The sequence below is a fragment of the Branchiostoma belcheri genome, unplaced genomic scaffold (assembly GCF_001625305.1).
Source record: "Branchiostoma belcheri isolate BF01 breed outbred unplaced genomic scaffold, Haploidv18h27 scaffold31, whole genome shotgun sequence".
NCBI lineage: Eukaryota > Metazoa > Chordata > Leptocardii > Amphioxiformes > Branchiostomatidae > Branchiostoma > Branchiostoma belcheri.
The window spans coordinates 1,960,631-1,973,795 of NW_017803921.1; the positions used below are offsets into that span (position 1 = coordinate 1,960,631).

Sequence of the window (13,165 nt, forward strand, 5' to 3'; positions counted from 1 at the left end):
GGGCCGTACTTTTTAATCTGGTTGTTGTTTGCCCCGTTGTGGTCCATTTAGGCGTCACCGAGCTTTGTAATGTGGTCACCTGCCTTGTTGTGAATTTAGTTCCTTGTACAGACGTACTTTTGTCTACAAGTGTTGTATCAGGAAGTATTGTCGATAGGACTGACGTTCTTAAGCTGGTTGTTGTTTCATCCTCAGTGGTCTCTTCAGTCGTAGGTGTCACCGTGCTTTGTAATGTCGTCGACTGCCTTGTAGGAAATTGGGTACCAGGTACCCGGGACGTTCGTTCGTCTACTTGTGTGGACTCTGTAATGCTTGTGGATTGAACTGAAGAGCTTGAGCTGCTGGTGGTAGACTTGACTCCATATGTAGTGCCGGTGGTCGAATGCCCTGTAGTTTCAAGTACGGTGGATTGACCTTCCGAGGTGGCAACGATTGTGCTTGTGGCACCTTGTGTTGTAGAAGTGACGGAAGACGATGTGCTAGCACTTTCTGTTGTGGTGCTAGCCACTGTGGTGGTGGTCTCTCCCAACGTTGGCGTCGAAGTACTTTGTCCTGTTGTTACTGACAAAGTAGGAACTCTTGTTCTTTGCGCAGTCGTACTTTGCTCTACCAGTGTAGACTCCTCATGTTTTGTCGACTGGCTTGAAGTTCTTGATCTGGTTGTTTTTACACTCTCCGTGGTTTCTTCAGGCGTCGGTGTCACAGTAATTTGTACTGTTGTCAAATGCGTTGTTGGAAATTTTGCTCTTTGTATGGTTGTACTTTTTTCTGCCAGTGTAGTCTCTTCAAGGAGTGTCGATTGGACTGACGTTCTTAGGCTGGTTGTTGTTACGTCCTCTGTCATCTCTTCTGGCGAAGGTGACACGGTGCTTTGTTCTGTTGTTACTTTCATTGTAGGAAATTTGGTTCCTTGTATGGATGTAGCCCCGTATACCTCCGTAGACCCTGGAAGGTTTGTGGATTGGACTGAAGTGCTTGAGCTGCTTGTAGTCGACTTGACTTCATAACTGGTGCGAGTTGTAGAATGCCCTGTAGTTTCAAGTACGGTGGATTGACCTTCCGACGGGGCGATGTTTGTGGTTGTGACACTTTCTGTTGAAGACGTGGCTGAAGACGAACCAAATGCGCTAGCCCTCTTTATTGTTGCACTACCCACTGTGGTCACCAAGGAAGTGCTTTGCTCTGTTGTTACCGGCAAAGTAGGAACTCTGGTTCTTTGCGCAGTCGTGCTTTGCTCTCCCGGTGTAGATGCAGTAACTTTTGTCGATTGGACTGAAGTTCTTGAGCTAGTTGTTGTTTCATGGCCTGTGGTCTCTTTAAGCGTAGTCGTCACAGTACTTTGCTCTGTTGTTACCTGAATTGTAGGAAATTCGGTTCCTTTTGTGGTCGTAGTTCCGTCTCCCTGTGTAGACTCCGCTAGTTGCGTCGATTGGGCATAAGTAGTTGAGCTGGTGGTTATTTCATCATCTGTTATTTCTTCAGGTGTAGGTGTCACAGTGTTTTGAACTGTTGTCAACTGTCTTGTGGGGAATTGGGTATCTGGGACGATCGTACTTCCTTCTACCCGTGTAGACTCCGCAAGCTTTGTTGATTGGACTGAAGTTCTTGACCGGGTTGTTTCATCGCCTGTGGTCTCTTTAGGCGAATGTGTCACAGTGCTTCGTTCTGTTGTCACACTCATTGTCGGAAATTGGGTACCTGGTACGGCCGTGTAGACTTTTTCTGTTGTTACCGGCAAAGTAGAAACTCTAGTACTTTGCGCTGTCGTACTTTGCTCTTCTGATGTAGATGTAGCAGGTTTTGTCGATTGTACTGAAGTGCTTGAGCTACTAGCGGTCGACTTCATGCCAAATGCAATGCCAGTCGAAGATTGACCTGTGGTTTCAAATACGGTGGAATGACCTTCCGACGTGGCAATGTTTGTGCTTTGGGCACTTTCTGTCGAAGACGTGGCGGAAGACACCCAAAATGTGCTAGCCCTCTCCATTGTTGTACTAGCCACTGTGGTCTCTGCCAAGGAATGGGTCAAAGAGCTTTGCTCTGTTGTCACAGGCAAAGTAGGAACTCTGCTTCTTTGCGCAGTCGTACCTTGCTCTACCTTTGTAGACTCCGCAAGTATTGTCGATTGGACTAACGTTCTTGCGTTGGTTGTTGTTTCTTTCTCTGTGGTTTCTTCAGGCGTAGGAGTCACGGTACTTTGTACTGTTGTTAACCGTATTGTAGGAAATTGGGTGCCTGATATGGTTGTACTTTTGTCTCCTTGTGTAGTTTCCACAAGGTTTGTCGATTGGACTGAAGTTCTTGAGCTGGTTGTTGTTTCATCTTCTGGCGTAGGTGTCACAATGTTTTGTTCTGTTGTTTCTTTCATTGTAGGAAAGTTAGTTCCTTGTGTGGTCGTAATTTTGTCTACGCGTGTAGACTGCTCAAGTTTTGTCGATTGGACTGTAGTTTTTGAGGTGCTTGTGGTCGAGCCGATGCCTTCTGTTGTGGCAGTCTCAGAATGCGCTGTATTCTCAACCACAGTGGACAAATCTACCGTTGTATCAACTGAGCTTGAAGCGCCCTGTGTTTGAGATGTGATTATAGACCGTGCTATTGTTTCGGTCTGCTCCGTTTCTTTCCCGGGCATGGTAGACTTTTCTAATGTTGGCGTCAGAGTGCTTTGCTCTGTTGTCACTTGCATTGCCGGAAATTTTGTTATGGTCGCGCTTTGGTCTGCCATTGTAGATTCTGGCTCCACAACAGTGGATAGACCTTCGGACGTGTTGACAACTGTAGTACTTGAAGCTGTGTACGAAGACGATCCATGTGGATTAGCCTGCTCCGTCGATGCTTCGGCCACAGTGGTGTCTTTAAGACCCGCTGCCACTGTGCTTCGCTCTGTCGATAACAGAATTGTAGGCAATATGGTTTCCTGTGTGGTCGTACTGTGACCTTCTATTGTAGATTCTTCTGCAGACTTCTCAACAGTGGAGTAGCCCTCCGACGTGCTATCAATATATGCTGCACTTTTTGCTGTTGTTTGTATAGTCTCTATGGGGATGTCTCTTCTTTCTCTTGCCTTCTGCTTGACTGTTTTTGAGGAAGTCTGTTGGTGTCCTGTTTCTATGTCATTTCCTGTTCCTAAAACTAGATCTAGAAAAGGTTTCTTTTTCGTTAAAAGTCTTTCACTGCTTGGATTTTTCAATGTCATTGTTTTACTAGCTCCCATTTCTGTGTCTATCTTATTAAGATTAGTTTTTACATTTCCCCTTTTTGAGGGGAACTTTTGAAGATATTTATTCATATTTACAACTCCATTGTATGTATTCCTAAGTTTGCCAACGCTTTCTGCTCCAGGTTTATTTTCTTTCCTCTGCGTAGAAGTGTCGTTGGTCTCATTTGCTGTTGTCTTTGGTAATCCTCCCGTTGGAAGGTATCTGTTCGTAAACTGCAGCCTGGGAACATTCGGATTTGCCACATTTTCTTTAGTAGACGACAATCGACTTCCATTTTCTGAGCCATTGAATGTCCATACGGCCTTTGGCTTAGATTTCCCGTCGAAATGCGCGTCCACATTCGGGTTTGTAACATTGGAATGTGCTGTAATAGAAACCGTGACAAATTAGAGCGAAATACACAATATCAATCCCAATTTCTTGGACACACTACTGCAGTACCCGAGATGTTAGATAGGATACAACATGTCGCTATTAGACCAGAACCTGGTTCAAAACTTATCCATGAGTATACTTCAGTCAGATTTGAAATGACCTTTGTTTTAGCAAATCCCTTTTCTAACATACTTCGTTCTAGGTGATATATGAAATCCTATGTATACCCGTTCTAGTTTAGTGGTATGTGAGAACGTATTTTAATTATCATTCGCGAGCATTGCTAATTGAAGAAAACGTACTATTCATTTATTCATCAAAGATGAGCTACAAAACTAGTAAAACATATCATTTTAATATTGCATAAGTTAAAAGATTGGTCTCTACTAGCCTGGTAACCATACTATAGTGAGCTTGCCGGTATCTATGTGGTGCTGGGATAGCTGCCTGTCGGTTCAGGTTGATTAGTGCACACTGGGGAATTCTTATGGAGTTCGACTGGTTCAATATAGGAATCCAGTAATCAGAAAGGCGGTTGAAAGGATAGGTTGTCAGAAAAAGGCCATGCTTAGTACTTTCTGGGGCTGGTAAAACGGTGTCTCCTATAAACCTAAGCCGGCCACCATGAATAGTTACCAGGCTTAGTTTACTGACAGAATGTGGGGAATTGGCTTAATAGTGGAGTAAATTCTAGTCCACTTTGTTTACGTGTTATTATCATAATTGCGCACTCATACACTGACTGTCTACAGTGCATACAGGTACGTACACAGAAGAGAACATCGCTACGCCGCCGTTGATTGTTGCATTTAGATTTTAAAACACATTAAGAACTTATGGCTATTATGTTTTCATTACAAATAATTCGTCGATTTTTTTCAATCTCGTCGAAACGATGTACTATATCTGGACACAAGAGGTTCGATAAAATTTTGTCAACGTTCGCGCGTTCGATGCAATTTGATCTCAGTACTTTCTCTGTCTTGTCTATTTTGACTGTTGTTATTGCACACTACATAGGTACTAGGTCGGCATGATGGAGAAGGAGATAGTAACAACAACAAGACAGAGAGAGACAAGACGTCAGAGACAGTGCCGAGATCGAATTACATCGAACGCGCGAACGTTGACGTCGCGATTACGTCATTGCGAAGGCGGGGAGCGGAAAATGGCGGCGGCCAATTTGTGAACGCCAGGCGCTAGCCGCAACTTCAAGCGGCCGGCAGCGCTCTAAACTACGATCGACTAACGAACTAAGTGTAGAAATCACTTTTTAGATATACCATGTATGACATGATGACAGATTTTATCGAATCTCTTGTGTTCCTTTAACATATGGTAGGGGGGGGGCGTGCATGTGTTCCACTTTGCCCAGATGCATCATCTGCCAGACTTTGTTAAATAAAAGTCGTCAGCCAAGCCTTATTTTAAATAAAAGTCGTCAGTCTACTCAAAAAAATGACCACGTAATGGACAAGGTTAGGTCTCCTTCAGGGTATCGTAGATGCGGTGTGTGTACCCCCTCCCCGCCCTTTCACGCTCGTGAGCTACCTGCCCTCTCTAGCTGTCCGTACAGACTAATAATACCCGTTCATGCATTTACACTTATATCGTGAACAGGAACATTATAACTTATACAAGAAGCATTTTGACCGCCATTACACACTTTTAGACAACATACCCACACAGTACTGACGAGAACAGAAGCATGACAGTAGACCCAAGCGTTACACAAGTATTAAACTAGTTCACGTGTCGACCTTCCCAATTACCGAGTTTTTCTAGACATGGCTTCTGAGAAATCACCCTGGTTTGTTGCTCCTTTTATAAACATTATAGTGTCAAGGCTGTTGTTCTATCCTTTTAACATCTATAATGAGTTACACTACAATGTAAAAACATATGATTTAGGTAGCCGTGGAAGATACATGCTTATACAATTATACCGTACATATTACGTATATGTTACGCAACAGCTGTGCACAGGACGGTGTTATATACATAGACCCGGTGAAGGTTGCTAGCTGGTTTAATGCTGAGTCTGCTAAGGAAGCTTTTTAGCATAAAACATGTATTCTCAAATTGTAGTCGCTATAGCAATGAACGAAATGATCTCTTTGACGTAGCCTCCAAATTCTACCCTAACTTTCACACATATCTTCAAAAAAGAAGGCAGACCCAGTAGTTTTTACCAGTAGTTTGTTAGGACTAGTTCTGTGTATTAATTGACATGTTCTTATACCGAATGTTTCTTTTGTTCTTGCAATTAGTGCTCGAGCATGAATTTCCAATAAAACATTATATAAAACATTATACATTGGTTACTGCAGGCCTGGGAGGCAGGCTGTTAAAGCTACTGTGGGATTTTCGTTAAAAATACTTCTCAGACAAACTATGGCATTTTGAAACGCTTCCTTTGGTTTAAACAGGGCCCTTTTAGCCACAGTTATAAATTCGCGTAATAGAACATGTACATGTACATAACCTATCGATACTACATGTATACTACTGTATATATACGATAAAAGCAAGTCTACCGATACTATGCTAGTCCATATCATCATGTCGGCCTATAAAATCCCCCCCAGCCTCATAGAACAGTCTATACACAAATACAGCAGTTTTATGTAAGTTCGCACAAGAGAACAACATAGCCTACCTATATTACATGTATAATACTATATATTATGTAGTCTTAACCACCATCCCAATAGAACAGTCTACGCATACCGCAGTTCGCCCGATAGAACCTAGTTTGCCTACACTTTACAACTATGTGTTTTGTAATGTGTAACACCCACTCCACGCTCTTAAAGGGTGGCCCGCATGCCCTTTTCCATAGAGCGTATTCGCCGTTTTAATTCTACGTAATGCGTTGTAGCCACTTGGAATTTATCGTAAAGCGTAATCGAGAGGTTTCCGAATTCAGCATAGAGCGTTGTCGGGACCCCCCATGCAGGCCCTCTTAAAGGAACCTATACACAGATACCGTAGTTATACATCTCGCGACAGAACTAAGTTTACCGATACTATACTAGTAAGTATATTGTCGTTAGTAGTATTAACCCCCGTCCTACCGTCATAGAACGACATCTACATACAGATGCCACTTTTATAAGTCTGCGCGACAGAGCCTTGTTTACAGGCCTACTATTATATATTGTGTAATGTTAACATTTACCCCTCCCTCATAACAATCTATACACACCACACACCACAGCCATAAGTCTGCCGATAGTAGTATACAGATTCGTATAAGCTAAGTTCGATAGAACCTATCGTGCTACTATACTGCTATATGTACCCCACTTCAACCACATTGAACAATTTTTACACAAATACCGCGGGTTTATACGCGATTATACACGGTTATTGAGTCCACTCGATAGAACATCAGTTTTCCGTTACTATACTACTATGTACAGTAGTACTATGATATTAATCCAATCTAGAAGTCATAGAACAATCTATACATACTAAATACTGCAAAGTTCTAACCCACGTACCTGTGAAAAGGTGCAGAGTTTTCATGCCGAAGAAGGTACAGGCGATGGCGGTTACCACATACAACAGGACCCGGGTCCAGGGCCATGCTGAATACGGCTGTAACTTCATCTTCAAATCCTCCTGGAAAAATCGCGGGAAACATCCTATAAGTCTCGGTAAGCGGCAGCGTTTCTCCTTCGGATTACTTTGAAACTAAAACGTAAAACCATGTTTTTTGTTCTATAAACAGACTAGCGCTCGCGTCGATACTCGCGTTACGATCCAATCTCGACTGAAAAACAAAAACCCTAAAGCATGTTGAAACTAGGCCGGACCAAAAACCTGTTTCACAACTAAAGGTATGTCGTCAGGACGACATCTTTTGTGACGCCTATAATCAAGCCCTATCACAGTCTATTGTGATTTAATTACTCGTTACCAGCATTACGAGATGTCAGATGTGAATGCATAATTTTATAAATGATAGAATACGCGAAAATCATGATGTGCAGTTTTCAACATTTTTATGTTCAAAAGTTGATTGTCTTGTCGCTATTGTAGCTCTGGCGATGTGGATAAATGGCAGCATTTAATGCGCTCTGAAAAAAATGCTTTCCGCAACCCCCTCTTTTTTTCTACTTCCTATTGCCTACTAGCTCATTAGGTATGTTCGGCGCTTTTAGAATTACTTTTTGAATATCGCCGAACGATCAACGAAAAACAACCTCCATCCTAGCACAAGCTGTCCCTCCCCGTGTTGTGATGGTATCGTCCACAGGTGGATACCGAGAAGTCCTGAACAGGTTGTACAATGTACTACGACCCTGGGGCATGCATTCAGATCCTGCAATTTACATAAAAATACCGGCTACTCATAGACTACAACTTTCCAAAAACATCAGACGACATTTTGCACTATTATCATTTCCAATCGGTGTTCGTCCCACACAGAACGTAGGTATAGAATGAAACGTCCATGAAAACAGAAAGGAAGACATGTGAGTTGTCTGATCACACTGTAAGTAGAAAAAAAGCTCACCAGACGAATCTGCGGGCTCAAATACTAGCATACGTTTTCGGCTAAGCTACCACTGTTCTTTCGATCGTTGTGCGATACTAGTATATTGCCGACTGGCCGATGTTTGTTTATTTATTTATTTATAACTTTCGGTGCAATAGCTAAGTGGCAAGCGTGCTCGCCTTACATGCGATAGGTCGTGAGTTCGATCCCCGGCGGAGTCATACCAAAGACTTGGTAAAATGGTACATACTGCTTTCTCTGTTTAGCACTCAGCATTTGAGACGGAGTGGACTAGCCCCCTGCTATAGTGACACAACTGTGTGAAACGGAGATGGGCACCGCCATATGCGACTATGCTTGCTGGGTGGATTTAAGTTTAAAACAACAGTTTACCACACAGCTGTGAGCTTATCAAGGTCTCCATGTCGACAAAATCCCGAAACACTGATACAAGTACATCACACGTACGATAGATATTTATACAAACTCAGAAGCAACTGATTAAAATAAACATACAAATCAACTTAGTAAATCAACTTAGCAGAAGATACGGTAAACTAAAATGTATATATAGCGAGACCTTGTAGCAAGGTTCCCAGGTCACTCGATATATATTCTCATGATCAGAGGAGTTCAAATTTGGCGACCTTCTGTCGGTCAACAACCTCGAGCTCGGCCGATAGTCGTTGACATTTTTTCACCGATGAATCCACAGACATTTCTTCAGTACGCGCCAACTTTCTGATTCCTTAGGTATACATGCAGCTATCACGTCTACACTTTACTTAAAATGGGCTTTGAATTTCCAAACAGAAGAAATTGTATAAAATGCACGGATTTTAGAGTAGTATAGTTAGTTATCCGACCAAACAAAATCCGCAAATTACAATTAAACAGTTAAATTGAATAGTGCGTCTCAGGGTCTAAGTGTGGACTGGCGTGTGTATTGGCTTGAAGAACAGTCTGGCATCCAAAATAGCATTAATGGAGTCTGCATGGGGGTAGTGGTGGACATTGATACTGTAGGCTCTGCATGGGGGTAATGATGAAGACTGATGCTGACATCGTTTGGCAAAACATGCGTCACACAAGTGTAATTCTGGAATTTTGAAGGCTAAATCATCGTTGGCTAAATAACACATTCCTCGAGATCCAGGTGTAATTTAATTTTACAGATCTCGTATAGGACTGTTCAGCCATAGCCGAAGCTGTAGGGCAAATGTCAATTAAGATTCTACAATGGTCATCATTGACTTAGGTAGGCCATACGATCGTGGAATGAAACTTTCTAATCTTAGGCTAAAACAGCTTTTTTTCGCACAGAAATTGGATATGGCTAAACGACGACTGACTTTCTCAACTTTATTGTATGCAAAATAGCTTTGACAGGTTTATTTCATATTTTTTCCGAAAATTCCAGAACCAACAAACAAATTGTTGCGGCCTTATTATCCAAGACGCCGATATATAATAATGGCTTATCATTGATTACAGACCAGCTCCAGCCATGTGACAATTATTGTCATTGATTTATTGCCATGATGACATATGTTTTCGCTCTCCTACGTTTAAGTAAATGGAGCGGAAAATGACAGAACAGGTGGATACATGCGTACGTACGTACCTGTCAAGGGGCGAAGGATCAAAGGGCGTCAACCTTTTGTATGGCGACCTTGTAATGGCTATCTACAGTTCCGTGCGTCAGGCGTTACGTATTGGCCTGGAGCCAGGCGTCCACATAACGGGTTCACAAGGCAGTCTGTCGCACTGGTGAGATAATGGAAGAAAAGCAAAAGTATAAGGATAGAATTTTCAGAGACCAAAAAAAAATTTTAAAATGTTGAACTTTATTCCAACACAACTGGTACAGAGAGAGCAAATTTTCAACGACCGCTGTCGTAATCGGGATAAGTAATGACCAATCACTTAGGAACCAAGTGTATGAATGGTTCATTTTTGTAGAGACATTGTCAATGATACCGTTGCTTCGATCCTGACATCTAAAATACTGAATCACGAGGCGTAAAAATACTCTATGCCACTGACCAGTAATGATATCTCGAACCTTTTTTTATAGAAAATGAAAGGAATGTGCGAATAAAAACGGGCTTCTTGAAAGGTACTACCAAACCGTAAATGAAACACATTTCTGACGTCATGTCTGATAAAGAAAAACCGTTTGAACTAAAAATTCATTTATTGGGAACATTTGAATTTGCCGTGCTATTTTAACCTACAAAACCACCGTACTCTTATCTCTCTTTTAAATTTCTGGGTGATAATTACACTAATCATTTTGTCTCCATAGATGGGGAAGACAACAGAGCGTCCTGCATGTGTGATAGTGAGAGCATTTGAATGAGACTCTCTTAAGTTCCTAGACGTGTTACCAAATCACTGCTATTTTGATAATGTTGCTATAACACCCACATGGATTAACTTGTTATAAAATAACACATATCTTGAGTCAAATGCTACTCTTAGGCAACGGTTATTATTATCACTCGGTTGACCTAGGATGTAAAGTGTCGACTACTAGTATTTGCATTACGCAAGGAATCAAATATTATGCCCCCCCCCACCGCCGCTTACAAAAGTACTACTGTGTGCATTCCCCCATCCCTATAATTAAATCGACGACAAAAGAACCTATAATAAATGTGCTATGAACTAAAATAAAGGCTCAACCCATTAGTCTTTTGTTGACAGTAATTATAAGATTACAACTCCGACGACACAGGTTTGTTTTTAGTTTTGCCGGCGCCCTGCTTTGTTCTTTGATTTCTGTGAAGGAGCGGTCACGCTGTCATTGACCTCCTGCCTTATTTGTCACCGGATAGACACTAGGTCACAAAATCTCTTGAAAATCTCTTTGAAATCCATCCTGCTCGGTCTAGATGACCTACGAAAATTAGTCGATAGTCACATTAGGCCCACTTTAGACACAGATTTTCTCGACAGCGGTACTGGTGAAAGCGGTACTGGCGATAGAGGGAACGCCGTGTAAAGAGAATTCCTGCTGTCGTAAAATGTTCTGCCGACACAGTTGCACGGAGTTCCCTCTGCGTTCCCGCTGTGGCAAAATCTGCGTCCAAAGTGGGCCTAAGTGTCATGGCCGCCCCCCCTCCCCAACATGTCTTTTCTGCTGGTGACAGACCTCAGTACACCTGTACCCACTGTCGCTGCACCTGTATCTCAGCAACACAGAGAACACACAGCTTATCAATATCACACGCAATTTCACCTCAATTCTAGCCCGCAGCGACACGCTGTTACGGAACTCTGCTTACTGTCATCTTCAGCGAACCAGCTGTTACATGGACATTTCAGTATCATCTCACGTGTTCTTTTTGTATTACCTATGTTTAGCCATGATAGAATTTTTAAATATATGTATTGAGGAAAATTATTTGTTTTTATATTAGAAATGTCTCTGTTATAACAGTGCTGACGAAATGAATGTAATTTTTGAATATTTGTCAAGGAACCTGCAATTCAGCCAAGAGGCTGTGAGAGATTCGTCTTTTGAATAAACCATTCTTATATTCGTTGTGTAATCTACGTAAGGCAGAGAGCTTAAGAAAACGGAGGAAGGACAGAACAAACAAGAGGGCCCAGTTCGTGAGGGACCCATTCAGGTTTACAAGATCGCTGTTGGGAGAAGCCAAGTCAGGGAGATTAACAAGCTCCAAGGAAGAAGTTGAGGAGTTCCTGAGGGAGACGCACAACGATGAGTTAAGACAGCAGCCCTTGGAGGAAATTTCTGGTCTAGTGACTGTGGAAGAACCAGAGTTTCAGCTAGACACTAGTGAACCGTCGTGGAAAGAGATCCAGGAAGTAGTAAGAAAGGCTAGAGCAGGGTCAGCCCCCGGTCCGAGCGGGATCCCCTACAAGGTGTATAAGAAATGCCCCTTGCTCTTGCGGCGGTTGTGGAGGCTGCTCCGGAGAATCTGGGTGAAGGGGACCATCCCTGAGTGTTGGAAAAAGGCGGAAGGTTGCCTGGTACCAAAAGAGGAGAACTCATCAACCATAAACCAGTTCAGAACAATCTCACTGCTGAGTGTAGAGTGCAAGATCTACTTCTCCATACTGGCTAGAAGAATGGTGGCATATGTGACGAAAAACAAGTACATCGACACCTCTGTGCAGAAAGGGGGAATCCCCGGCTTCTCAGGATGTTTGGAACACACGGGGGTACTCAGCCAGATGATCAGGGAGGCCAAAGCAAGCAAGGGGGACCTGACAGTGGTGTGGCTGGATTTGGCCAATGCGTATGGCTCCATCCCACACGCGCTCATCCAGGTAGCGATGGATCACTACCATGTCCCCCAAGAGTGAAGAGTATGATCAACAGTTACTCGGGGGAATCCAGCTGCGGTTCAAGACAGCCAGCTTCACAACGCAGTGGCAGAAGTTGGAGAAGGGCATTGTGACAGGGTGTACCATCTCACCTATCCTGTTCATAATGGGGATGAACCTGCTCCTTGATGCAGCAGCAACTAAGGCGAAGGGCCCCAGGATGAAGTCAGGGGCGAGACAGCCACCGTTGAGAGGGTTTATGGACGACATCACCCTAACAACTATCTCCCACATAGAAGCGAGGTGGATGCTGGCAGAGTTGGATCGCACGGCAACGTGGGGAAGGATGAAGTTCAAACCCAAGAAGTCTAGATGCATGGTGATAAGGAAAGGGAAGATCTCAGGAAGATTCAAGTTATACGTGCAGGGAGACCCCATCCCATCAATACAAGGCAACCCAATTAAGTGCCTGGGCAAGTGGTACGATGAAACACTTACAGACAAGAGAAATGTCCACAGTACAGTGGAACAGACCCAGGAGTGGCTAAGGAGAATAGAGAAATCAGGCCTCCCAGGGAGTTTAAGGCGTGGCTGTACCAGAATGGGTTGTTGCCGAGATTGATGTGGCTGCTAACTGTTTACGAGATGCCACTAACGTCTGTTGCAGAGATCGAGAGGAAAATCAACAAGCATCTGAGGCGGTGGTTAGGAGTGCCGCCAAGCTTTACCGCGATAGGGCTGTATACAAAGGCAGGGCAGATGCAGC

General features: G+C 43.2%; 1 protein-coding gene across 1 annotated transcript in view; it reads right to left on the minus strand.

The window, feature by feature from the left end:
- The window catches only part of LOC109474472 (mucin-22-like), a 12,912-nt gene extending 5,545 nt beyond the window's left edge, over nucleotides 1-7,367 (minus strand). Inside the window, exons 1-2 of the mRNA XM_019774764.1 lie at nucleotides 7,100-7,367; nucleotides 448-3,582 (exon numbers count right to left, since the gene is read on the minus strand). Coding sequence (XP_019630323.1) covers nucleotides 448-3,582; nucleotides 7,100-7,208 — 3,244 coding nt within the window. The 5' untranslated portion in view covers nucleotides 7,209-7,367. The remainder of the gene's footprint in view (nucleotides 1-447; nucleotides 3,583-7,099) is intronic.
- Between the last annotated feature and the right edge of the window lie 5,798 nt (nucleotides 7,368-13,165).